The sequence below is a fragment of the Neolamprologus multifasciatus genome, chromosome 8 (genome assembly GCF_963576455.1).
Source record: "Neolamprologus multifasciatus chromosome 8, fNeoMul1.2, whole genome shotgun sequence".
NCBI lineage: Eukaryota > Metazoa > Chordata > Actinopteri > Cichliformes > Cichlidae > Neolamprologus > Neolamprologus multifasciatus.
Window position 1 is genome coordinate 26,077,042 of NC_140446.1, and position 25,905 is coordinate 26,102,946.

At 40.6% G+C, this 25,905-nt stretch overlaps 1 protein-coding gene and 1 pseudogene across 2 annotated transcripts in view; both read left to right on the forward strand.

Annotated features, from left to right (window-relative positions):
• The window catches only part of dnah9 (dynein, axonemal, heavy chain 9), a 223,534-nt gene that overhangs the window by 5,514 nt on the left and 192,115 nt on the right, over positions 1–25,905 (forward strand). For both annotated transcript variants that reach the window (XM_085171014.1, XM_085171015.1), the window contains 9 exons: positions 976–1,209; positions 1,298–1,465; positions 1,895–2,011; positions 2,851–3,001; positions 6,519–6,633; positions 6,831–6,899; positions 13,513–13,639; positions 13,898–14,044; positions 16,811–16,919. In XM_085171014.1, coding sequence (XP_085027140.1) covers positions 976–1,209; positions 1,298–1,465; positions 1,895–2,011; positions 2,851–3,001; positions 6,519–6,633; positions 6,831–6,899; positions 13,513–13,639; positions 13,898–14,044; positions 16,811–16,919 — 1,237 coding nt within the window. The remainder of the gene's footprint in view (positions 1–975; positions 1,210–1,297; positions 1,466–1,894; positions 2,012–2,850; positions 3,002–6,518; positions 6,634–6,830; positions 6,900–13,512; positions 13,640–13,897; positions 14,045–16,810; positions 16,920–25,905) is intronic.
• LOC146513220 (5S ribosomal RNA) lies at positions 11,367–11,485 on the forward strand (annotated as a pseudogene).

The window sequence follows — 25,905 nt, forward strand, 5'->3', positions numbered from 1 at the left end:
GATTGCCACTGTGTCCCATGGCATTTAAGTGCCCACACTGCACATGGCAGTTTCAAACTTGGCCTAGATCCCAGAGACCAACCAGTGCTTCTGTCTGGGCCATCTTCTTGTTTGCTGTTTCATATTTTTCTTATCACCACCTGAAACAATATTCACCATATAATGATATAATATTAAAACTCAGCAGTGAAATTTGGCCATTAAACAACCCAGATTTTGAAGATTTGGTGAAAATACACTATTTAATGGGCTAACATTGCGGGGAACAGGCTTATTTGCTTTCTTCTCAGAGTTAGATGAAAGGGTCGATATCACATAAAATGCAGGAAAGTCACTTTTCTTGCTTTCTTTGCAGCAAACTCAGCAGTAAGAGCTGTGTAATTCATCTTAGATGCAGCATCCTTTTCAATGGATAGAACAGCAGGTCTGCACAGTCTGCCCCGAGAATGTGATGTGCTCAGATAGCTGACGATTTGTTTCAACTTAGAGAAGCTCTTCTCTCCTGATGCTCCATTTACCGTGATAGGCACACGAATTCTGAGCACATCTTGCAGCTGAGAAATGTTTATCTAATGCCTTTGAGGAAAGAAAAGGTTTGAAGTGCTGTAGTTTTCTTTGGAATTGTAGATCTGAGTATCCTCAGCTCTATAAAAGGGTCTCTGTGTTTGTCCTCAGATGCTCTGTGCATATGTAGATGCATTTCCACGTCAGTACATTGCAGTTCTTTAATTAATGCTTTCAATGACAACTGGTGGTTTAATATATATATTTAAACTATTGGTTGATAAACATGTATATTTATTCATAACTGTTTGATGGTCCATCTGGATTCCTCCGTTTGCAGGAAGTTGCGCTCCCCGTACTCGCCTATTAAACAAAACCACTGATGCCACTAAACACAAACGCTAATTACCCATCACATATTTTTTTAATCTTATTTTTAAAAAAAGATCATTCTTGTTTCTCCTTTATCAGGCCCGCATCTATCTAGTACCAGAAGATATTCTGAGAGGAGAGGTTTCTGAGACTCTCCAGAAAATACAGACCACCCTGGAGGTCCTGATTCTCTTCAAGAGCACCTATGAGGACCGGCGGGCCAATCTGAGGCAGTACCAGAAGAACGGGAGCTTGGTTAGGCCCTGGGACTTTTCCCCTCTTTTGATTTTCTCCAGATTTGACCGATTTGTTAACAGAGTCAAAATCATTAAGGTGAGCATGGAAATACGTTCTCAGCACCTCTTGGAGAAATGCCAGCCTTTTTGGTATGACAGTTGACTGGAGCTTGCCTTCTCTGCAGGATATCTTGTTAACAGCTGTCGACCTGCTGAAGCTTGAGAAACTGGAGATTGGAGGCGTCCGAGGTCGAGCCCTCGGCCAGCAAGTCCAACAGCTCCAGCAGGAATTTACTGACACGTATAAGTTCTTCACAGAGAAGCCCTATGACTGCTTGGATGTAAACAACATGGTACGAATGATTATGATCGTAGGATATATGGGGCTCTAGTTCACTTGCCTGCTCCTCTTATTTTACTGAGCATTGTCAAGGTGAATTCCTTTTAAAAGGGCTTTATGAAATATGAAAGGCTACAGGCCCAGCAGAGCTTTTATACCTTCTTCTTATCCTGGCTAACAGCACAGCAGCGCGGTCGCCCAGCATCGGTGGAGCAAATTGCTTTTCTGCCAATAAAGTATTTTATTTGTAAATGTCATCTGTTTGCTTATCCAAGGTTTTTCAGACCTATAAGCAAATCTAAATTGACTTAACTTGAATATCTCCAATTGTTGAATGGCTTTGAGTCAGTGAATTGTCAAAAGGAATTTGCTGGCTTTGCATTACATCACACTGCTGTTTGGTATTTTGGCTGTTGGTGTAGCTGAGCTATTTCCTCTGCAGGAGTTTGAAGAAGACGTGAGGCAGTTTAAACTGAAGGTGGATGACATAGACCGAAGACTCGGAGCTATCTTCTGTCAGGCCTTTGATGACGCCTGCGGTCTGGAGCATGCCTTTAAGGTCTGGGCTCTTTTTCTCAGACACACACACATGCATACACCCACCCGCTCAAACTCACACACGTGCACACACACACACATACGCTGTATCCCAATTCAGGGTCTGCAGCCTTAAAGGCCGCATTTTAAGGCCGATTACGTCACAGCGACGCGACGAAGGCTGTCCCAATTCGAAGGCTGCTCAAAACGCGGCCCTCAAATGCGTCCTTCATTTCCCTCAATTTTAAGGACGTGGCGGTGTAGACTTCGTGGCCCAACATATCCCAGAATGCATAGCGCGGCGGTGGGTGTGGATAATTTTGCCGAAAAAAAACGGCGGATGAGGGGCGCAAGAAGAGTAAACTTTAAGTAAGTACTGAATATTATGTCACTTATTTATGTGCAAATGTTTAATAACGAAGAACATTAAAACATTACTGTTGGCCACATGTCGGCAAAGTTATGTGACATTAGTGACGTTTGTACTAACTTGGTTTTACAGCCTTTACTTTAAAATATACGCCGTTCAATAGCTGAGCTTAATCTTACAGAGAATGATCAAAGCTCATGTAGAAACAAACAAACAAATGAACAAAAGATTTTCTCCTTCATTTCTGTCAAACAGCTTTGTTTGAAGCTTGTATGAAACGTTTCCAGCTGTTAGTATCATGGTTGCTAGGCAACCTGGGCAGCGCAACGGAGGCTAGACCGTCCCATTTCACAAGCCTCGCAGTTCCGGCCTTAGCGGTCTTTGAGTACGCGGCCCTTGAGGATCGTTGAGGCTGCGTACTTAAAGGCTGCAGACCCTGAATTGGATACAGCCATAGTCATTAAGCCCTTTGACATATCTGTTGTCTGCAGGTCCTGGACATGTTTGGCAGCCTGCTGGAGCGCCCGCTAGTGGCTACAGATGCTCTGGACAAATACCCTTTGCTTGTGTCTATGTTTGACAAGGAGCTGGACTGCTGTAAAATTCTCTACAACAAACACATTCAAGCTGCTGAGGAGTGGGGTGAGATTCACGACAAAGTCTTTATTTCACAAAAGTCTAATTATAAACAACATTATGATGGTGTTTATTTAAAAAATATGCCACTTTTTAGTCTCACAAACCTGCAAAGAAAGACACAGTCAGCAGTTAATGTTGGTGTCCATGATAACTCTATATTTAAGGTGCATTTATACACCTAAATATACTTCATTTTGTAGTTTAGCTGTGAACACCCTTTAAATTTGAGTCTCAAGGGGAACGTGTCTTTCCCTGTTGAGAAACTTCATAAAACTACTTTTGCTCGGGGTGGAAAAAAGGTTGAGATCAGTGAAGAGTGAGATCCATTACAGCCCCTCAAGGATGTTGTCAAAGTTTCTAAAGGAATTAAACGTGGAGTGTTCTCGATTTAAAAACTTCTTAATTGAAACGACCAAGCTCTTTGGAAATTTGCTGAGCTTAAAACCCCCACACACCCATAGTCCACCCACACAGTTGATTTTCCTGTGTGTGGGTGTGTACATGCTGAGCTTAATTAGGGCAGCTGAATCACCCTGTAATTGTTCATCATGTAATCCCCAGTGTAGCTCCTCCCAGCTGCTGATATGAGGTCACGAGGAAACTGCAGTCTTTTGAAAATAGCACTTTAAAGATAATCTTGATAGATTATAGTTTACTGACAAATCTAGCATATGGAAACTATACGACGAGGACATGAGGGGATCTCACATTATTGGGTGGTCGTTGCTCAGTTATGTGCCTTTGTAGTTCAGCTTTTCTCTGAATTTTGAAAATTACATATTTAGTACATTTTTTGTTGTTGTTGTTGGAAAAGCAAACAATTTCACAGTTCAACCTTGGAATTTTTGCTGTCTGGAATGAGCTATGGTGATGTGCAAATAGGTTATATCATAACCCAAAACTCAAGATCTGATGTCTGCAAAGCAACGTCTGGATCAGCCAGACTGGTGATCAGGTCCAAAATTACTGATTAAGTTCAAAATCATGTGTTAGCGGAAATAAAAGGAGGTGAGGTTGGGACTGGCGGTAAGGGTACTCTGTTTTGTTGACCGTCTGTGGCTGGGTTAGAGAAAGGAAAAAATGGATTGAACTAAAAAGCTATCTGTAAAATCTCTATGCAGAAATCTTGAAATTGAAATCGGACAGGCTTGTGGTAATGATGCAAAGTACCAATTCAGTTTTATTTATAGAGCGCCAAATCACAACAACAGACACCTCAAGGCGCTTTATATTGTAAGGTAGACCCTACAATAATCATTTAAAAAAAGCCCAGCACTTTGGCGACAGTGGGAAAGAAAAACTCCCTTTTAACAGAAGGAAACTGGCAGAACCAGGCTCAGGGAGGGGCGGCTGTCTGCCGTGACTGGTTGGGGTGAGAGAAGGAAGACAGGATAAAAGACATGCTGTGGAAGAGAGACAGAGATTAATAACAAGTATGATTCAATGCAGAGAAGTCTATTAACACATAGTGAGTGAAGAACAAATACTCAATGCATCACAGGACTCCCCCAGCAGCCTACACCTATTGCAGCATAACTAAGGGAGGATTCAGGGTCACCTGGTCCAGCCCTAACTATATGCTTTAGCAAAAAGGAAAGTTTGAAGCCTAATCTTAAAAGTAGAGATAGTGTCTGTCTCCTGAATCCAAACTGGAAGCTGGTTCCACAGAAGAGGGGCCTGAAAACTGAAGGCTCTCCCTCCCATTCTACTTTTAAATACTCTAGGAACAACAAGTAGGCCTGCAGAGCGGGAGCGAAGTGCTCTAATAGGGTGATATGGTACTACAAGGTCATTAAGATAAGATGGGGCCTGATTATTTAAGACCTTGTATGTGAGGAGCAGGATTTTGAATTTAATTCTGGATTTAACAGGAAGCCAATGAAGGGAAGCCAATACAGGAGAAATATGCTCTCTCTTTTACCAGCATCAGTTACTTCCTAAAAGAAAACCTTTTGATGTGTCCTTTAAGTTAGTTTGCAGATTTTAATCACACATGTAGCTGTGTTCTTGTGCTCAGGATTTCCACAAATGAAGCCTAATCATGTACATGTATATCCAGTTGCTGGTACTTGCTGAGGTAATTGAGCCATCAACATGCAGGGATGAGTGTAAAAATATAGGTAATCTAAGGTCAGTGTTGGGGAGTAACGGAATACATGTACCGCCGTTACGTATTTAAATTACAAAATATGAGTAACTGTATTCCATTACAGTTACAGTTTAAAAAGGTGGTATTTAGAATACAGTTACTTTGTTGAAATAAATGGATTACACGGCGTAACTTCTCTGTTTCATATTGTGGCGGGTCAGGACTGTTTGGGTTTTGTTTGACAGCTACGTTCTGTTGTTCCAGGTGGCAGCGTTACGGTTGCCATGGTTACAGGATGACGCTCTCTCTCTTTCTGTGTTTCCTGGGTGAGAGAGGCCTTTTTGTTGTTGTTGTGCTAAGCTAATAGGCAGAATGCTACAGGTATAGCTCTAAAGAATGTAGCATCATGGGCAGTGTAGTCCGTGCTGCAGGGAGAATGGACTGCCATACACGTTATGTGTCTGTGAGCGAGGGAGGAGAAAAAGGAAAAGTACGAGCTGTCATCGAGCAAAAACGGGAGCTGGAAGCATGTAAATATAATAATAACCACTGCAGCCAAGAAGAGAGCCTGACGAGCCCAGTTGTAAGTAAGCTATTAAGACTCGACTGTACACCGTGTTCGTGTTTTCCTCCAAAAACAATAAGTTCTGTTGGAGCAGCCTTTCAACGCCTCTCTCTGTCTCTCGCTAGCAAAGTTGACCCAGACAACAAAGTAAAGCTAGTTTTCGGCTACTAGCCCGACACAGAACCCACCGTATTAGCCAGAGGTCCCTTTACTACGGTTCGGAGCCGCGAACCTTCAGTAACAGTAATAAATCACAGCAATAGTACATTCATGTAGTTGTAAACAGCATGATAATATATTAAGTAATCCAAAGTATTCAGAATACGTTACTCTCATTGAGTAACGTAACGGAATACGTTACAGAATACATTTTGGGGCATGTATTCTGTATTCTGTAATGGAATACATTTTAAAAGTAACCTTCCCAACACTGTCTAAGGTTCACCTTTAAACACTTACTATAATCAGAGATAACTAATAAAACTGAATGAAACTCATTTATGTATTCAGGAGGCCTATAACGGTCTTGAGCTTGTATAAACTTGAAGTCATCTGTGAGGAGCAGTGGATGAGAAAAAGTTTTTGGTGCTAAAAAGCTGCCAAAAGGTAGTAGTGACTTGGCAGTGTACCGTGAGTTTGGCACATGTCACAGTTGCTCTTTGTCCCTCCATGAAATAAAAAGAAACTGTGAATTAAATGTTAATTCACAGTTCAAAAAGCTCATTTTAATGTGTGTTTGCTGCAGCGGCTGTGTTTATTTACTTCTTCATAAATGACCAAAATATGTAATTTGCCTAAGGGTGCTCCAACTTTGCATAAAACCGCCTATCTGTGTAATTCTATGTGATGATGTTTGACCTCCTCAGGTTCAGCTCCAGTGAATAAGAATATGCCAGCAGTAGCTGGAGGGCTGAGATGGGCCCAGGAGGTGGAGCAGCGCATCCAGACCCCCTTCTTCAAATTCAGACACCTCGCCTATCCGTGAGTCTCACCTCAAATAAAGCAGATTAAAAAATGAAAGTTGATGTGGCTGTGCATTTCCAGTGGTCTCAGTGTGAATTAATCACTCTGTGAGCAGTTTTAGAGGCCTCATAAAAATGAGGCTTTAGAATATTAGACCCTGGAAAGATATTGGCTCTACCCTTTGCATGGCTTGTAAAGTTTCATCTTCTCTGCAGGTGCTTGGAGACTGCAGAAGGAGCCAGGGTCATCCAGAAGTATGAGGAGATGATGCAACTGCTGGACAGGTGTGTGCCGCACTTATCTCAGCGTGTTACACTGAGTGTCATCATGCTGAGATGTATGTATTACTGAATAAAAGAACAGAAAGGAAGATTAAACAGAATAGACAGTGAAAGAATATGACACTGTTTTATTGGAGTGCATAATAATACTATAAAGGCAGATATTAAATATTAGCTTTAGTCTTTGAAATGTAAATGTTTCCCTGTAATTTCATGCCAACCTTTCTTAAACCCAGCATTTGTGATTTTGTTAGTTGAGTGTAGAAAATTTATGAAGCAGCCCCTGTGGAATAACATGTAGACATGCAGCTCTGGGCATGATTTATGTTCTCATTACTGTGGCGCTGCTCTGCAGATTATTTTGCAGGACTCCCATAATCCCATATGCCCTGTCACTGCTTACTGATGCCAAGTGAGAAATGGCCTTATAGACCGCATCCAACATCAAACCCTGCAAGATAAAGCATCCCATTGGGAAGGATATGTTGGGCTTTTTTGTTTGTTTGTTTTGTTTTTTGTTTTGTTTTTGTTTGGGGGGGGGGGGGGGGGGGCTTGTTTCCTTTTAATCCAGTCCTGTGTTCTGGCAGCTTTCGCAATCAGAATTATGATTTAAATACACCGTTGTGCCAAACACATTTCGCTTTTCCTCTTGTTCCGGGTTTATCTGTTTGTTTCTTTATTTTTATTCATGTTATTTCACTTACTACACTACATATGTGGTCTATAGTATGACAATGTCTGTGGCAGTACAGGCTTTTCTGCCTGGATTAGGGAATTACAAATAGTAATGCACAATGTATTGCCAACTGCCACACCTGTAAGAAAAAACAAACATACAACAGGCATTCGAAAATGCACAGGTACATAAGCCGACAATCTTCTTCTGGTGTGTGTGAGAGAGAGAAACTGAGAGAGTGTGAGTGCATTTGTGTCTTTGTCACAAAATGTACTTTAAAATGAGGGTTGGAAGGACCCTCCCAGGAGTTAAAGGCAGGCAGAGAGCTAACTCAAGACCTAAAGCCACACATCTCAGAGAAAGGTCCTAGATGGGGCGCCCATGTCCGAGGCAACGGGCAGTTGATCCCCTAGAGCGGCGGTCCCCAACCCCCGGGCCTCGGACCGGTACCGGTCCGTGAGTCGTTTGGTACCGGGCCGCGAGAGTTGAGGCTCAGGTGTGAAATGTAAAGTTTTCAGGGTTTTTATCGGTTTTCAGCGTTATTTTGTTATCGTTTTTATCGTTTACTCGGTTTTCCTGGGTCTTGTCACGTGTGTTATGAATAAATCTTCTTTTTTTCGGTACCGGTACTAGTTTTATTTTGTTGTATTTATCCGCGACACCTTAAAGGCCGGTCCGTGAAAATATTGTCGGGCATAAACCGGTCCGTGGCACTAAAAAGGTTGGGGACCGCCGCCCTAGAGGACGGACACCCCATTGCAAGCCGAGATCAGGGTCCCAGGGTTTCAGGCTCCCAACATCCACCTGGTACCCGGCAGGAAATGCTGTTTGGATGGAATCAAACTGAGCTACACGAGTCAAAGAAACATCACAGAGATAAAATAAATAAATAAATTGCAAACCCTCAACATGTTTTCACTCATTTTACTGTTGCCAGGTTAGTTAGCGTAGCTAATGCAGTTGAATTGGATTGTGTTACTCTAAATTTCTATTTAATTTCCTGTTATTTTATCTACCTGATAAGATACACTTTAACACTTTAACATAACTAATTTGAGCAAAAGTCTTCTCTTGAACAGATTAACACATTGAAATTTTCATGAAGGGAGTATTTATTGCAGGATTTGTTAGACTGCAATCTACTAGATCAGTGCATGAGTGTAAATCATTAGACACTTTGTTAATAGCAGCCTATCACAATAACACACAAAATCCCATTTCTTTAGCTGAATCTACAAAAATGATAAGTTTGAGGAAAGTGAAATGGTGAAAGTGGAGGACAAAAGAAGAAGAAGCTACCTGCAGCATCTGATAGAGGAAAGTCATGTCCTCAAGAAATAGGAGGGAAAATCCAGAAGAGATGAATCTTGACCTTCATTTGATCCATCCACCTTTTCCCAAAACCTCATCAGAAATGGTCATAGTGGAAAGGTGGCTGTCAAGAAACCGTTCTTAATAAGAAAGTACAACATGATGAAGGACTGGTTTAAAAATCAGTGGGAGCAGCTCTTGTGGAGTAATAAATTCACATTTTTGTTTTAAATCTTTGTCGGTAGGAGGTCAGAGGAGACTTTCAGCAGTGAGTGCGGCGACTCTGTCATGATTTGGGGCTGCATATCAGCTGCTCGGGTGGTTCTTATCAAAACTGATGGAATTGTGAACACGCTACAATCAAATAAAACAATCAGACTTTGATCCAATACCATCTGAAAATCAGCGGTACGTTAACCTCAACAGGGGTTGGGAATGGCTTCATTGCATGACAATGATTGCAAACACAGTGAGAATACAGTAAAAGCATACTTAGATAGAAAAAGAAACAATGAAACATCGTGAGCCTGAACTTCAACATTACTGAGGCAGCAAAAGTCAGCCAACATCAAAAGAAGAGCTTTGGAAGGTCCTTCAAGAAGCCTAGAAACTATTTCTGAAGCCTACTTAAATAATTACAAGAAAGTTTGTAAAGCTTTCTTTACAAGAAATTAATTACGAGAAAGCTTGAGTTCGGGTTGTGTTGAAGGATAAAGATAGTCATACCAATTATGAACTTTCAAGGTTGTTCGAATTTTACAGACTCAGTTTCTCCCTTATGTGCCGTATTTCCATATATGTTTACCCATTGCTGCACCTATTTTCAGGTTTCCTAACATTTTGTTACGAATGCTTGTTAGATGTAAAGAAATGAGGGGTGGCTCAAGATTTTTGCCCAGTGCTGTAAGTGCAAGTGAGTAAGTGAGGTCTAATTATGCAGGATAATTGAAAGCACCTGTGTCGGCTTACAGGACCTTTAAACCTGTATTCATGAACATTTTCCACAGCAGACGTTTGGATATGCTGCAGTAGCGTTAGTGTGATTAATATTAAAGAGTGACTTCTTTTGCATACTAACTCAGTGGAACTGAGTCATCATGATTCTCAGTTTGCTTTTAATTAAATTTACTGCTGTGACAACTCAGTGTGCCACAAAAAGGTTTCATTATGCAGCAAAGCAGCATTAGCTTCTTTTAAAATTAACACAACTAACATGTTAGTGAACTGCACCCTATGTTGTTAATACGTTAATATACATTAAAACTAACAGATGCTAAAACTAAAATTTTAACCTTTTTTTTTTCAAAAGTTGAGTTTTTATTTTTATTTTAGTGAAGTAAAATATTTTCTTTAACAATTATGTTCACATCTTTTTTCAGAGGTTTGGTGTATTGTACCTACGAAGACCTCCGTCTTTGTAGTGACGCTTTCCCATCCGTTTTTTCATCATCTATGGTCGATCCACTATGTATTGTCCATCGTTTCATCAGAGCCCCTCCATGCGTTTAGTAATCCATCCATCCATCAGCTTCCGCTTATCCTTTTCAGGGTCGCGGGGGTGCTGGAACCTATCCCAGCTGTCATAGGGCGAGAGGCGGGGTACTCCCTGGACAGGTCGCCAGTCTGTCGCAGGGCTAACACACAGGGACAGACAACCATTCGCGCTCACTTTCATTCGCACATTCACACCTAGTGACAATTTGGATTATCCAATTAACCTATCCCCACAAGCTGCATGTCTTTGGACGGTGGGAGGAAGCCGGAGTACCCGGAGGGAACCCACGCAAACACGGGGAGAACATGCAGGAACTCAGGACCTTCTTGCTGTGCGGCAACAGTGCTAACCACCTTGCCACCGTGCTGCACGTTTAGTAATGTACTTTCCTAAGTATTTATGTAGAGTACATAGATTGGAATTCTGCTGCTACATGGTTGTTAAGATAGTCTGCAGATAGTGCCTGTGGCTCCAGTATCTTTGAATCAGGGAGCTTTAGCCTGCTATATGAAGGTGGGCATTGTAAGCAGCAGTTACCAGTGTCGGTCAAGTTACTTGAAAAAAGTAATCAGTAACTAATTACTGATTACTTCCTCCAAAAAGTAATCCCGTTACTTTACTGATTACTTATTTTCAAAAGTAATTAATTACTTAGTTACTTAGTTACTTTTTAAAAACACGATTTACACCCTGAATAGGTGATAAAGTGATAGATCTTTCAGCCCAATTCTATTTTTTCTACATAATCCATCATACAAAATGTAATCAAATGGAAAAGTCTCTTTTTAAAACTTGTTTTATTAGTTTTAATCTTTTAACTTTATGCATCAAACAAAAATTTAATTATCTGCAACATTGTCTGACTTGAAGAAATTAGTTTAACATTTAAACCTATTTTCTGCACATTCCAGCACATAAAATAAAATATTTTTTGTGTGTGTTTACACTTACGGCCATACCTTATAGCCTATATACGGCCGGCCTTACAGCTTACGGCCATACCACCCTGAGCACGCCTGACCTCATCTGATCTCTGAAGCTAAGCAGGGCTGGGCTTGGTTAGTACTTGGATGGGAGACTGCCTGGGAATACCTGGTGCTTTGATGGGGTGGCTGTAGCTCAGGTGGTAGAGCAGGTCATCTACTGATCGGAAGGTTGGTGGTTCGATTCCTGGCTTCCCCTAGTCTGCATGCCAAATATCCTTGGGCAAGATACTAACCCCAAATTGCTCTCCGATGCATCCATCGGAGTATGAATGTGTGTGAATGTCAGTTAGAAAGCACCTAGGAAAAATGTGCTTGTGTGAATGGGTGAATGCACAAGTTGTATAAAGCGCTTTGAGTGCTCAGAAGAGTAGAAAAGCGCTATATAAGAACCAGTCCATTTACCATTTACTCAGTCTTTCAAATAGATGAAAGTAAAACACAGCAGAAAATAAATAAAGTCAAAGACTAGCGGTCCTTTTGCTCTATTTTCACCTGTAAAGCAGGAGTGGCATAGGCGGAGGTTTACCCTGGTGCAGGTGTGCCGCAGTGGTCAGTTGAAGAATCGGCGAGTTTCTCTGTGAATTTCCCATTACGTTGTTGCGCACTCGGTGCTTGTTTAGGGTTTTTTTCGCTGTAAAAAGAAGTTTTCTTCCCACGCACAACGGACACTAATGTTTTTGTCACTTTTTACAGAATCAAACTCAAAGTAAGGTCAGTACTTTCACGCTTTAAACGCTGCACGCTCATACTCTTTCCGCACTCGATATATGATCCATTGTTGATCTGCACACAGCTGTTGTCACGAACGTCGCACTCGCTTACGTCACTGTCATGAGACATTCTCGCAAAAAATCACGGTTTTAGTAACGCAGTAACGCAGCGTTCCTACGGGAAAGTAACGGTAATCTAATTACTGTTTTTGCCATAGTAACGCGTTACTTTACTCGTTACTTGAAAAAAGTAATCAGATTACAGTAACGCGTTACAAGTAACCCGTTACTGCCCATCTCTGGCAGTTACTGAGCGCAGTAAAGGTTAACCGTACAGCAACAGACAAAACAGGCTAAAAGGTTCCACCCATTTGTTTGTTAGCTTAAAATACATTGAAAAACATTTGTCTATCAAAGTATTATTTGAACAAATTCATTAAAGAGCCACATGTTTGTTCTCAAACTTGTGTTTTTCCACTTTGAATTAGTAAAGGATAAAAAATGATCACAGCAGGGTTGGAAACGTTTGAAAAGGTGGAAGAATAGTCGGCCCTTACTGCTCCGCAAGTGTAGATGCGTGTGTGCACGTGTATGCGCGGTAGTATGCGAACGAAATCCACACACACTTACAGATTCCCATGCAGAAGCCCATTCCTTATGCCTCACAGACTTAATATCACTCCTTCACTTCATGTCCCCGCAACCACAGTAATGAGATGATGAACAACACCAGTTCTTTGCCCTCAATTTACTCCCATCAGAAATTAGAGTCCTTGTTATGCTGTAATAATCATCGCCGTTGCCTCCGATGAATGCCACCGTTATACACATTCTAGTCAGGAACAGAATGGGCATCCTCACTCATTACCCCCACAGACAAAATGTAGTGTGATTTATGACCATGACCAAAGCATTTGATTGCCTCTGCGTCTGCGGTGCCACTATCAGGAAATGAAGCTCACAGCTGAAATCCAATAAGGAGCACACAGCGCGCACTGAAGTTCTCATCATAATCGTAGCTATTTACAGATTGATATAGCTGTACAGAGCCCTGACATATTGTCTGTTCCCTGCCTCTTGCAGATGAATCAGCGTTTATCCTCATATTACCTCCCCGCACGCCTGCATCTAACCCTCCTCACTCCTCTCCCTTTATCCTTATTGTGTGCTTGATGCAGATGAGCGATTCACGCCTCTCATTCTGTTTACAACCACGGAGAAATGGGAGAATGGCTCAATCATATGCCTTTTAGCCTCTTGTTTTGCTGTTTATGTTAATTTCCATGATATGAGACATTTTTGTGCCGGTGGCCTTAAATTAAAAACCTGGCCCTGGTAATGGGAATTTGAAACAATGTTATACTCTGATGGTAAAAGTGCAAATTGTTTTTCTGTTGTAATAACTTTTGCTCGATTGTCATCGCGTTTGCTGTTTTAGATATTCCACCAGCTTGTATGAGACGTGGACAGAGACTGTTGGTGAGAGTTCTCAGTACAACCTCAGCCTGCCGTTAATCAAACGGGACCCGGACGCTCAGCTGATCACAGTCAACTTTAACCCACAGGTTGTGCTTTTTGTAATGAGATATATTAGAGTGGTGATTATCAAGCTAATTTATTTTCCTCTTCCTCATTAGTACGGTCAGTATTTCAGTTTTTAATTGAAATGATATAATGGGTTATAATTATGGGCCAAAGTGATTTTATCTTTTCTAACATCATGAATTTTTAAAAAATTATCATCGGCTTGTACTGATCAGACCAATTTTAATGTCTTGATATATGTTTTAGTGCTTCTAATGTACCTTTTAATCTCTTCCTAGCTGGCGGCTGTGCTTAGAGAGGTGAAGTACTTAGTGGCAAGACAGACTGAAGCCATCCCTGAAACTGCAGTGCAGATCTACACCATCAGGGGGCAGCTGTGGCAGTATGTGGCTAACCTTGAACTCACTGTGGATCGATATAATAAGGTTGGATCAGATTAGGTTGCAAGTTTTCAAACTGTGATGTGGAAATCAAAAAAATAAATATATTCTGATGAGCTTTAAAGTGACCACCGTTATTCTTCAACACAGCCTGAACTCTTCTAAGCCTTCGTGTAATTTCTTTAGGAATAGCTCTGATTTTTGAAGACCACTGTGCTTTACACTCTCTGTTATACCTCGCTCCTGACCTCTGATACTAACCAAAAACCTCAAATTTGGATTCATCGTTGCTATTAACCTTTTAGCTACCCTGCAGCTTCACAAGTACTCTGTTTAATCTGCACTGGTCACTTCACTTTATTGTCATTGATATTTATGTTTAAAAGTGCAATACTGTAATTTTCTGCTGCTCATTCCTGTGCAATATCCCATCTGCCCTCCCGTCATATTTCTTTTCAAGATTTTCTTATTTAATCACTAGTGTACATATATTTATATTTATAGATACATATATATTTAGTCATCTTTTCTCTTTTACCATGTCTCTCTAATATTTAGCTCCTTACTATTTTTATATTTTATTTTATTTTATTATATTTTCTCCTACTGTATCATGCTGCTGAGTGACTGCTGCTCGTCAAACACATTTCATTGCAATGTTGACCCTGTGCTAACTTGCATATGACAAATAAAACTGAAAACTGAAAACTTTAAGCACCCACGCACCCAAAGATGGGCGCAAAAGGGAGGAGTCGTGGAGATCAGAAAACCACTGGGGGCTTAATAGGTTATGTCCAGTTTTTGTGTAATATGGCTTAGCTCAGCTATTTCTCCTCCTTATACTTCTGTCAATTTTGACAAGAGCTCCAAGACCTGAAATGCAGTCCCCAAACATGAATCCTGTCATGTGCTGTAGAACATTTTCCAGGCCTGAGGAGCGCATGTCCAAAGAAAGCTTTTTAGCACCTTCAGGAGTCCTAGAGAACTAGACCACTTTAAAAAAAAACAAAGAAGCTCCTTGAAAGCAGAATAGAAAAAACAGTATAGCTTCTCGCTCTGTGACAGGAAGTCAGCAAGTAAGGTGGGAGGCAAGAGGAGACGACAGCTTGGTGAACCAGTGCGCGTCTGCTTTAATTTAAACAGTTAACAGCTGTATATTTCCTTGTCTCCTGACACTGCAGATTAGTCTGATAAGGTCTGTGACTGCTGTGCATAGAGCAAAATGCCACACATTTGCAGCTCTGAAGTGCCTCCCGTAATTTAAATTTTCTCCAGCATAAATATTCAGTACATTAGTTGCCAGCAACAGCCCTGGTCTAAACCCTGGCACCAAGTCAGGGTTTGTTTGTTCGTGAATCACTGCTAGCAGGTACTCGACTCTGTTTACCACATGAGCTTTGCTTTTGTAGAAATGCCCCAGCAAAAATTTCCAGTCAGATTTGACCTTCATCAAAGTCACTCAGAGGAAACTGCATGATTGAAGGTGACACTGAAGGAGGCGCTAGAAATCTTAAGGAAACATCTAGAGCAGTGGTTCTTAACCTGGGTTTGATCGAACCCCAGGGGTTCGGTGAGTCGGTCTCAGGGGTTCGGCAGAGCCTCCACCGTGACATGGACGGCTCATTTTGTGCACCAGTAAAAAAATCATATTTTATTTTTCACTAAGGAGGGGTTCAGTGAATGCGCATATGAAACTGGTGGGGTTCGGTACCTCCAACAAGGTTAAGAACCACTGATCTAGAGGAACATGATTTTCAAGCACAATGTCAAAGAATAGAATTTACAATAACTTGTTAATAACTACAATAGAAATTATGAATGCATATATAATATATAATAAAACAGAAATATAAGGCTGACATGATGTCATCAAGGCTGGATATGTTGAGAAGCAATCCTCTCAAATTATTTAACATATAAATTATTTAACACAGTAAAATAATCTATGAGCTCGGGACAGTGTGCCTGGGTGGAGCACTATTAGATAATGGAGAAGAATAGCTCTGTGACATGCACATTGCAATTAGACATGTCCTTATCTTTTTGGAGACTAGCACTATCAAAAATATACAGAATTATTTACCATCGTACAGCGATGTGCAAAAGTCGAGGTTTAGCTGAATCTATGATAAATGCCAAAGATAACAAACTCTGTCAGGGAAAAGTCGTGTTTTTGCACCAACAAGGTGATTCCCAAAGAGCTATTAGCAAAAAACTTTGGCACATCTCGACACGGTGTGCAGTGTGTCTTTTAAAAACATGGCCAAGGGGAGGACAAAAGAATTGGCAAATGCACAGAATCTGAAAGTCACGTCCTTAAGACACAGGGACAAATCCCACAAAACACTGACACAGGCCTTTGCTGGATTATTTCAGAAATGTATTTATTAGCTGAATTGCTTAGTACAAAGTCTGCATTTATCAAAGACACCTTCACAGTTTTAATAAGAACTAAGCATTATGGCAGTTTCAGTAATGCGCCATGAAACAGTATGCAGTTTCGTTGTGTAATTAATTCAGCCACACAAAGCTCAACTACACGTATTATAGCCACCTCAATGACATGATTACATTTTTAAAAATGTAGAAATCCAGTGCTTCAGGTAGGCAAAAGTTCAAGTCCAATTAAGTCATGACAGCATGGAACAATGCAGAAATAGTGACTATAATGAGGACGACATGCCGTGTTGACGCTCTGGGCTTGTGCTTGGCCTTTTTGTAGAAATGATATTTAAATGATTTTTCTGTACTCACTTAGTGGGAGCAGAAAATCAGGTCTCTCGCTTTTTTTCCTCTGCTGTTTGGCTGTAGGTGGTGCACTCCGTGCTTGATGTGGAACGTCCTCTGATTCAGGGCCAGCTCAGCGACATCGACGCTCAGCTCAGAAAGGCAGAGGACAGTCTGAACTGGAACAGCCAAGGTCTGCACATTTACTGATTAGTAGCCAATACAGCTCCGGACAAATGACACATTTAAATATGTCAATTTCTGCTGTCAGTCTGATGACATTAGTTACGACAGTACTCAACTGACACCACAGTACAATGGAGATGGCATCACTTTGCTGAAGAAATTATGCAAACCCAGTACTTTTATTTCTTTAAGTGTTCTGTGAGTATTGAGATTGACAGAGTTTAGTGTTGATAACATCCCTGCAACACTAAATGGACGTCATGTCTATGATTGAACCGTGTTTTCCATTCTTTTACCGACACTTTGCAGCAATGATACGGCTTTCTTCTTTCATTGTTACAGCATGTTGGATCATTTTGACATTCCATTACTTATGTACTTTAATTTAACCCAGAAGCAGTGTTGGTCAAGTTACTTGAAAAAAGTAATCAGTAACTAATTACTGATTACTTCCCCAAAAAAGTAATCCCGTTACTTTACTGATTACTTATTTTCAAAAGTAATTAATTACTTAGTTACTTAGTTGCTTTTTAAAAACATGATTTACAACCTGAATAGGTGATAAAGCGATAGATCTTTCAGCCCAATTCTACTTTTTCTGCATAATCCATCATACAAAATGTAATCACATGGAAAAGTCTCTTTTTTTTAAACTTGTTTTATCAGTTTTAATCTTTTAACTTTATGCATCAAGCAAAAAATTAATTATATGCACCATTCTCTGACTTGAAGAAATTAGTTTAACTTTAAACTTATTTTCTGCACATTCCAGCACATAAAATAAAATATTTTTTGTGTTTACACTCAGTCTTTCAAATAGCTGCAAGTAAAACACAGCAGAAAATAAATAAAGTCAAAGACTAGCGGTCCTGTTGCTCTATTTTCACCTGTAAAGCAGGAGTAGGTTGGCGGAGGTTTACCCTGGTGCAGGTGTGCCGCAGCGGTCAGTGGAAGAATCCGCGAGTTTCTCTGTGAGTTTCTCATTACGTTGTTGCGCACTCGGTGCTTGCTTGGAAGTTTAGGGGTTTTTTGGTGTAAAAAGAAGTTTTCTTCCACATGCACAACAGACGCTAATGTTTTTGTCACTTTTTATGGAATCAAACTCAAAGTAAGGTCAGTACTTCCACGCTTTAAACGCTCATACTCTCTCTGCACTCCATATATTATCCATTGTTGATCTGCACACAGCTGTTGTCACGAATGTCACACTCGCTTACGTCACTGTCATGAGACATTCTGGCAAAAAAAATCACGGTTTTAGTAACGCAGTAACGCAGCGTTCCTACGGGAAAGTAACGGTAATCTAATTACCGTTTTTGGAATAGTAATCCCTTACTTTACTCGTTACCTAAAAAAGGTAATCAGATTACAGTAACGCATTACTGCCCATCTCTGCCCAGAAGACAAATGTGTAGAAATATTGTGAAGTGGCAATGTTTTTATTTATGTTTTAAAGAAAAGCAGCAGATTTCTTTGTATTTAAGCCGGTGCTGACCAATCACAGCTCTTTGCTTTGTTCAAACAAAACAAAAGAGAAACAATGCAGTACTCAGTGTTATATAATATCTCAGGCTGATTGCTGCTGAAATTTATTGAAAATTAAGCACAAAGGTAGTCAAATATTTCCATCTGACTTGTTCAAAAACAAAACAAAAAAACAGCATGTACGTTTCTGATGGAGAAACTGTGTTTTCAAGTACATTTAATATAATTCAGGTATTAAAAAGGGGTTTTTATTCCTCATCTTAACAACATACTCTGTATTTAGCGTGGAGTGGAAACAATGGCAGTAAATGAGGAATGAGATTCCTGAGGGGAACACAGCATTTTATAGAGTTAACCGAAGAGCAGGGGCTCAGCTCTGTCCAAAGTCACTTGATTCACTTCATATACATTTGTAGTTATGCTGGTGTTACTCTTGGCAAGCAGTGCTTTCCTTGATTTTGTTGACAGTGTGGTTGCCAGGTTGGTTACTATGCCTGCGCACAGACTTTAATAATTTACACTGTGTTCACATCTTGATTGCTAAGCAGTGATATTAATTCTTGCCGTGTGATATTTCCTTTATTCTGTTTATAAAGACCTGTAAATAATTTATTACCACCGCCAAAGCGGTTATGTTTTTAGGTAGTTTTTGTTTTGGGTACTTGTGTATCATCATCCTGTCTGAATTAATTTTAAATGAAAAGTTTTAAATGAATTATAAGATAAAATGTTTTAGAGATGTAGCGTGGGGTCATGTTAACGATCTATTACAATTTGGCTTTGCGAATTGACCAAATGCCTCATAATTTAGCATACTTGAAAGAAGTTTTGCCTTCACCCTCTACATCTTCCTGAGTGCCTCTCTCAGTCTTTGGTATTTCTTGAGGTTCTCATGCTCCTTCTTCCTGATATGTCAACATCTATCACTGTGGCCATCGTCCACTGTTTGTCCACCACCACTTTATTGGAGGTTAACCATCACCAGTTTGTCCATCAGTGTCTGGAAGTCCCACAGAATTTTAGCTCCATCATTCTCAACCATCCTGGGGGGGTTGTATTCTATTTTGACCTCGGGACTTCCAGTCCGTACTCGGCACAGATGTTCCTGTATATTATGCCGACCACTTGGTTATGGCGTTCCATGTATGCCCAGCCTGCTAGCATCTTGCACCCTGCTGTCATGTGCTGGATTGACTCCGGGGCATCTTTACACAGCCTGCACCTGGGGTCTTGCCGGGTGTGGTAGACCGCAGCAAATATTTTCTGGCACAACTTCACCTACTTCCAAGGTGCATGGAGAGGATGAGAAACTCACAACGCAGGGGCTCCAGCAACACTTAAAAGTAAAGAGGAACAACTTTATTAACTGACCAACACGTTTCAGCTTGTGGCCTTTTTCAGGGTCATCATCTGGTGTGGTAGACCCCAGCCTCTAAGATGAGATAAGATAAGATCACCTTTATTACTCCCACACGTGGGAAATTTGTTTTGTTACAGCAGAAAGTGGACAGTGCAAAAGTTATATAGCAAAAATTAGAATACAATACGAATAATATACTGTACACAACTGTACAGAATAAAATGAAATACTATATACAGTAGAATAAAATAGAATAAAATATACAATAGGATAAAAATAGAATACAAATTCTATATACAACTGAGTAAAAATACAACTTTGTCAGAAAGGAGTATTGCAGTTGGTCTTATTGCACATGTGTGGGTTTGTGTGTGTTTGATCAGCTGCAAAAGTCTTTGTTGTGGAGTCTGACAGCAGAGGGGAGGAAAGACCTGCGAAATCTCTCCGTCCCACATCGTGGGTGCAGCTGCCACTGAAGGAGCTGCTCAGTGCTGTCAGAGTCTCCTGCATGGGGTGGGAGATGTTGTCCAACAGGGATGACAGCTTAGCCACCATTCTCCTGTCACTCACCACGTCCACTGGGTTCAGGGGGCATCCTAGAACAGAGCTGGCCCTTCGGATCAACCTGTTCAGTCTCTTCCTGTCCCCAGCAGAGATGCTGCCACCCCAGCAGACCACACCATAAAAGATGGCTGAGGCCAGCACAGAGTCATTACAAGTCTTCAGGAGTGGGCCCTTCACTCCAAACGACCTGAGTCTCCGCAGCAGGTACAGCCTGCTCTGACCTTTCCTGTATAGGGCGTCTGAATTGTGAGTCCAGTCCAGTTTGTTGTTCAGATGAACACCTGTAGCTGTCTACAGCCTCACTGTCCATACCTTGGATGTTCAGTGGTTGCAGTGGAGGATGTTTGTGCCTGCGGAAGTCTACCACCAGCTCCTTGGTTTTATTAGTGTTGATTTGGAGGTAGTTCAGCTGGCACCAGTCCACAAAGTCTTGGGTCAGTCCTCTGTACTCCTTGTCGTCCCCATCAGTGATGAGGCCGACTATTGCAGAGTCATCAGAGCACTTCTGCAGGAAGCACTGGGTGGAGCTGTGGGAGAAGTCTGCAGTTTAGATGGTGAAGAGGAACGGAGCCAGAACCGTTCCCTGAGGGGCCCCCGTACTGCAGACGACCCAGACCGACACACAGCCCTGAGTCCTCACATACTGTGGTCGGTCGGTGAGGGGATGGTCCACTCTGTGGATCTTGTGCTCAGAGCTTTTTAAAAGATAAAAAAAGGAAAACTAAATACAAAACACAAGAGACAGGACACTACCAAGATAATAATAATAATGAATAAGAAATATATAAATAAATAAGAAATAAAACAGGTAAACCTAAAATACCTGACACAGACATGGAGACACAGGGAACACAAGGGAGGCAGGTATTTTGTAAAGAGCTGTATGTTGAGTATATCTGGCTATTCATTAGTGCCTCTGTGGATAGTCAGGCATTTTATGTATCTGTGCTCTTGAGTTGCCCACAGCTCAGACCGATGACAATGAAATTGCTTTACTTTTGCAGCAAAAGAGTTTCGCTCTGAATCATCTCTATGCACCTGCTAATTTTATGAAGACACACACACACACACACACACACACACACACACACTCATGAAATTGAATTTTCCAATTAAATATATTAAAATAGCAGACAGAATTTGTCAGAGATGAATGTTTTTAACCCCGTGAACCAAAGCTGAACGTCCTGACTGTAAGTCACAGGACTGCAAACTGAATATATTAAACAGCAAAAATAACAGAAATATTTTGTGTCCTAAAAATATGACCCTGACTCAATGTTTGCTGTTTTACAGTAGATGCATGATTACAAACAGCAATGCAGAGTGATCAGGCAGTTATCATTTCTATGAATATTCACAGATGATGAGATAAACATGCTTTCCTCGTTCCTCCCGTCGTGGCCCTCTGTGCCATTTCCAGAGCAGAGCAGTGTGCTCTGACACGCAACGGGAACAGAGAGGCTTTGCTTTTTGAAAAGCGCATGAAATAAGAATAGGAGAGGGTTTTAATCATTGATTAGCTTTGACTGACTCAGAGCAGGCAGGCACGTTGCGGGTTTCTTCAACTTCAGGATTCCCTGAGGATTGTAGCACAAATGAGAGACTGTTGACGGTACGAGCCAATGCACTCGAAGGTGTTTGGGGACAAAGTTACAGTTCCTCTGCAGACCATACACCGTGTGTGTGTGTGTGTGTGTGTGTGTGTGTGTGCGCGCATAGGTCCCGAAACTCATGTTTACATCATGAGACGTACATTTGTCATCTGTGTGGTTGACCCAGGCAGGATTATTCAATGACAAATGTATCTGTGTGAATACATTTTGAAAAGTGACAAAGTGACTGTCCCAAGTCTGACAACAATAGGATTTATTCTCTGCTTGGCCCATAGAAGTCTAAAAGAAGGACACATTTAGTGCTAAATAACAGAATTATTATTATTATTACCACCAAAACTGAAACATAAGCCTCTTGAATGGTTTCTATTACACACATCTGTAATATTAGTCTGATAATCTGAGATAGATGCTCAAAAAGACACCATCAGCAAAGAGTTAAGAGTCCAGTTTAAATAAATGGAAAACAGACTGTTCTTATATTGTGCTTTTCTACTCTACTGGAGCATTGCATGTAGAGCAGGGCGATATGACCAAAAATATTTATCACGATATACATTTGAAAATTTGCGATAACAATATAACTGATGATGTAATTGACACTGGACAAAATACTTTACAACTCCACAACTTTATTAGTGCAAAAAAAACCATCAATGTATTTTCACTTAAACAAGCAGCTGTTTTATGTGCATTAAAGTTATATAAAAATGTAACAGTGCAAATTCCTTGCTGACAGTTTAACCAAAAGGCATTTCCAGTGGAAATTGGCCGACATATCCTCAGCATAACCATGTATAATATCCACAAAACTTAAAAAGAGGTTATACACACACAATACGGTAATATTATGTTGAAGCGCAGTACGTATCACTCCGCGAGGCTCCTGCCTACGATAGCCGTAATGCTCCGACAATCCATCAAGCGGTGCGGCTTCGTAGCTTAGCAAAGTCAAACTAAAACATTTGACAGATTTTTGAGCGCCGTGTACATAAAATCGTTTCGAGGTCAGTAAACACAACCAAATTCATACATAAGGCACACGGGATTATAAGGGGCACTGTCGATTTTCAGAAAAATCAAAGGATTGATTTTAAGTGTGCCGTATTTTCCAAACAACAGGGTAATAACGACGGCCCGCTAGCATGCTCTACCAAAAATAGTGCTTTGTTGTGTATCTGACAGATGAAAGCTAAACCAGTTCCACCACTGAAGCTGCAGCATTTTTACAAACCAGTTCTGGTTCATCCGTTTCATTTAACGATCTGCTTTCACTCTTCTCATTCCGCCATGTGCGGCACTGCGCATGCGCGTTTTACCCATATTCTATCGCGATATTTCATTTTCTTATCGTTGCCCAAAATTACACCGGTATTACCGTGAACGCTATGATAAAGCCCAGCCCTATTGCATGTATGTGTTCTAACTGTCCTGCTGGCATTTAATTGTATTTTACAGAAAACAAACCCTGCCTTATTAAAATGACTGAGTACAACTTCTTAAAAATCCATATGTACAGAATAAGCTCCTCTAAGGATATTTTCTTTAAAAGTTCAAAAGTGATTGTTTCTCCCTGACTGATACTTCTGGTAAAAGCCAGTAAAGTTCTCAGGAAATATAGCAGTATTTTTGACAACCAGGATGCTATAAATGTGACTCCCTGTTCGTTCTTATGAAACTTTCATGAGCTTCTTTTGGCTTCTGCATTTTGAGGGCACAGAGCGTGCACATGAGATTTCCTCTGTCTAAGCGAATGGCTTCCTTTTAGCTCCCTGAATACATGTATATAAACTGAATAAGATAAATTAATCATACAGATTTGTCAGACTTGCTTAATTATACCAGACCTAACAGGTCAAACTCTGATAAGAAAGGCAGTCATTAAATGCTTCGGTGACACGAAGTGAATTCATTATTTTATAGCAGCACCTTTTTTTAATCATATTCTTTGGGACGTACAGTTAAAGAATGTGATGATATATAACCTTACACTGTATGTCCTGAAAAGCAGGAAGGGCTACTTTTGTTAAAAGTTAAGCCTTTTTCTGCATTTATTTACAGGTCAAATGCACTTTTGTGCCATGCAGAGGTCGTGGAGTTTTTAAAAATCTCATTAAAATGTTCTTGCAACCACAGAGCCACAAAGAGAAAACTACAAAATGCTGAAATTCGTTAGTTACCCTTATTAGTTTTTATTTTAAATGCAGAAGTCAGCTTAAAAATGAGTCTCTAGTTTCATTCAGGTAATATTTAATTCAGAAGTGCAACTACAAAAATCAATTAAAAAAGAAAATGAGTATACAGTACTTATCAAAGCCCTTAGGATCTGAAAGGAAGGATACTTTCAAACCTCATGCAGTGAGATTTTTTTTTAATTAAGTTAACCCACTGCGAAGAGAAAAATATTTAAATTTAACTGTAATTGTTGTGAGCACAAATTGCTTTTACAGCAGCACCAGTTCCTTAGTTTTTAAGGTAGAACTCACTGTCTTGTCTCTATTCATGTAGCTGTTTAGATCAGGTCATCTGTTGCACGACTCCTTATTCTTGTGTCTTGAAGTTAGTTATTTACAGTGTTGGGGAGTAACAGAATACATGTACCGCCGTTACGTATTTAAAATACAAAATATGAGTAACTGTATTCCGTTACAGTTACCGTTTAAAAAGGTGGTATTTAGAATACAGTTACTTTGTTGAAATAAATGGATTACACGGTGGTACTTCCCTGTTTCATATTGTGGCGGGTCAGGACTGTTTGGGTTTTGTTTGACAGCTACGTTCTCTTGTTCCAGGTGGCAGCGTTACGGTTGCCATGGTTACAGGGTGACACACTCTCTCTGCGTGTTTCCTGGGTGAGAGAGGCCTTTTTGTTGTTGTTGTGCTAAGCTAATAGGCAGAATGCTACAGGTATAGCTCTAAAGAATGTAGCATCATAGGCAGTGTAGTCCGTGCTGCAGGGAGAATGGACTGCCATACACGTTATGTGTCTGTGAGCGAGCCAGTTGTAAGTAAGCTATTAAGACTCGACTGTACACCGTGTTCGTGTTTTCCTCCGAAAAAATAAGTTCCGTTGGAGCAGCCTTTCAGCGCCTCTCTCTGTCTCTCGCTAGCAAAGTTGACCCACACAACAAAGTAAAGCTATTTTTTGGCTACGAGCCCGACACAGAACCCACCGTATTAGCCAGAGGTCCCTTTACTACGGAGTCGCGGACCTTCAGTAACAGTAATAAATCACAGCAATAGTACATTCACGTAGTTGTAAACAGCATGATAATATATTAAGTAATCCAAAGTATTCAGAATACGTTACTCTCATTGAGTAACGTAACAGAATACGTTACAGAATACATTTTGGGGCATGTATTCTGTATTCTGTAATGGAATACATTTTAAAAGTAACCTTCCCAACACTGTTTATTTATGACTCCGACTGCATGCTAGGGCTTGTTATGTCAAGCCACAGAATACATTTGGGGCTGATTGTTAGATGAAAAAGGTATCGAAGATCTGTATACAATCACAAAATCACAAAATGCAATCACAACGGTGTGGTGTAGTAAGTCATGAGATTCAGTCGTGAGCTGAGTATGGACAGCTGTGTGCAGTACTTCTTAGATTAGACTTTAGTGAAAGCAGGTAATATATGGACCCATAACTGCCTGTGGTGGCCCACAATTCCTTCTGTATCCTTGGACATTTTCTTTGGCTCAGAGCAGTAGCAGGAGTAATTGTACTAAGCCTGATCACTGCATACAGTAAAGACAATGAGACAGTTATGACTAGGGATGGGTATCGTTTAGGTTTTATCCGATACCGGTGCCAAACCGGTACTTTTGAAACGGTGCCAGTGCTCAAACCGGTGCTTAAAGAATGGAGAACACAAAATTGGTCCAAAAACCTCTCATGTTCAGCAGTGTTTTTGTAAAAAGATAACAATGTTAGCCTTTTCTGCAGCTATGGGGCATATA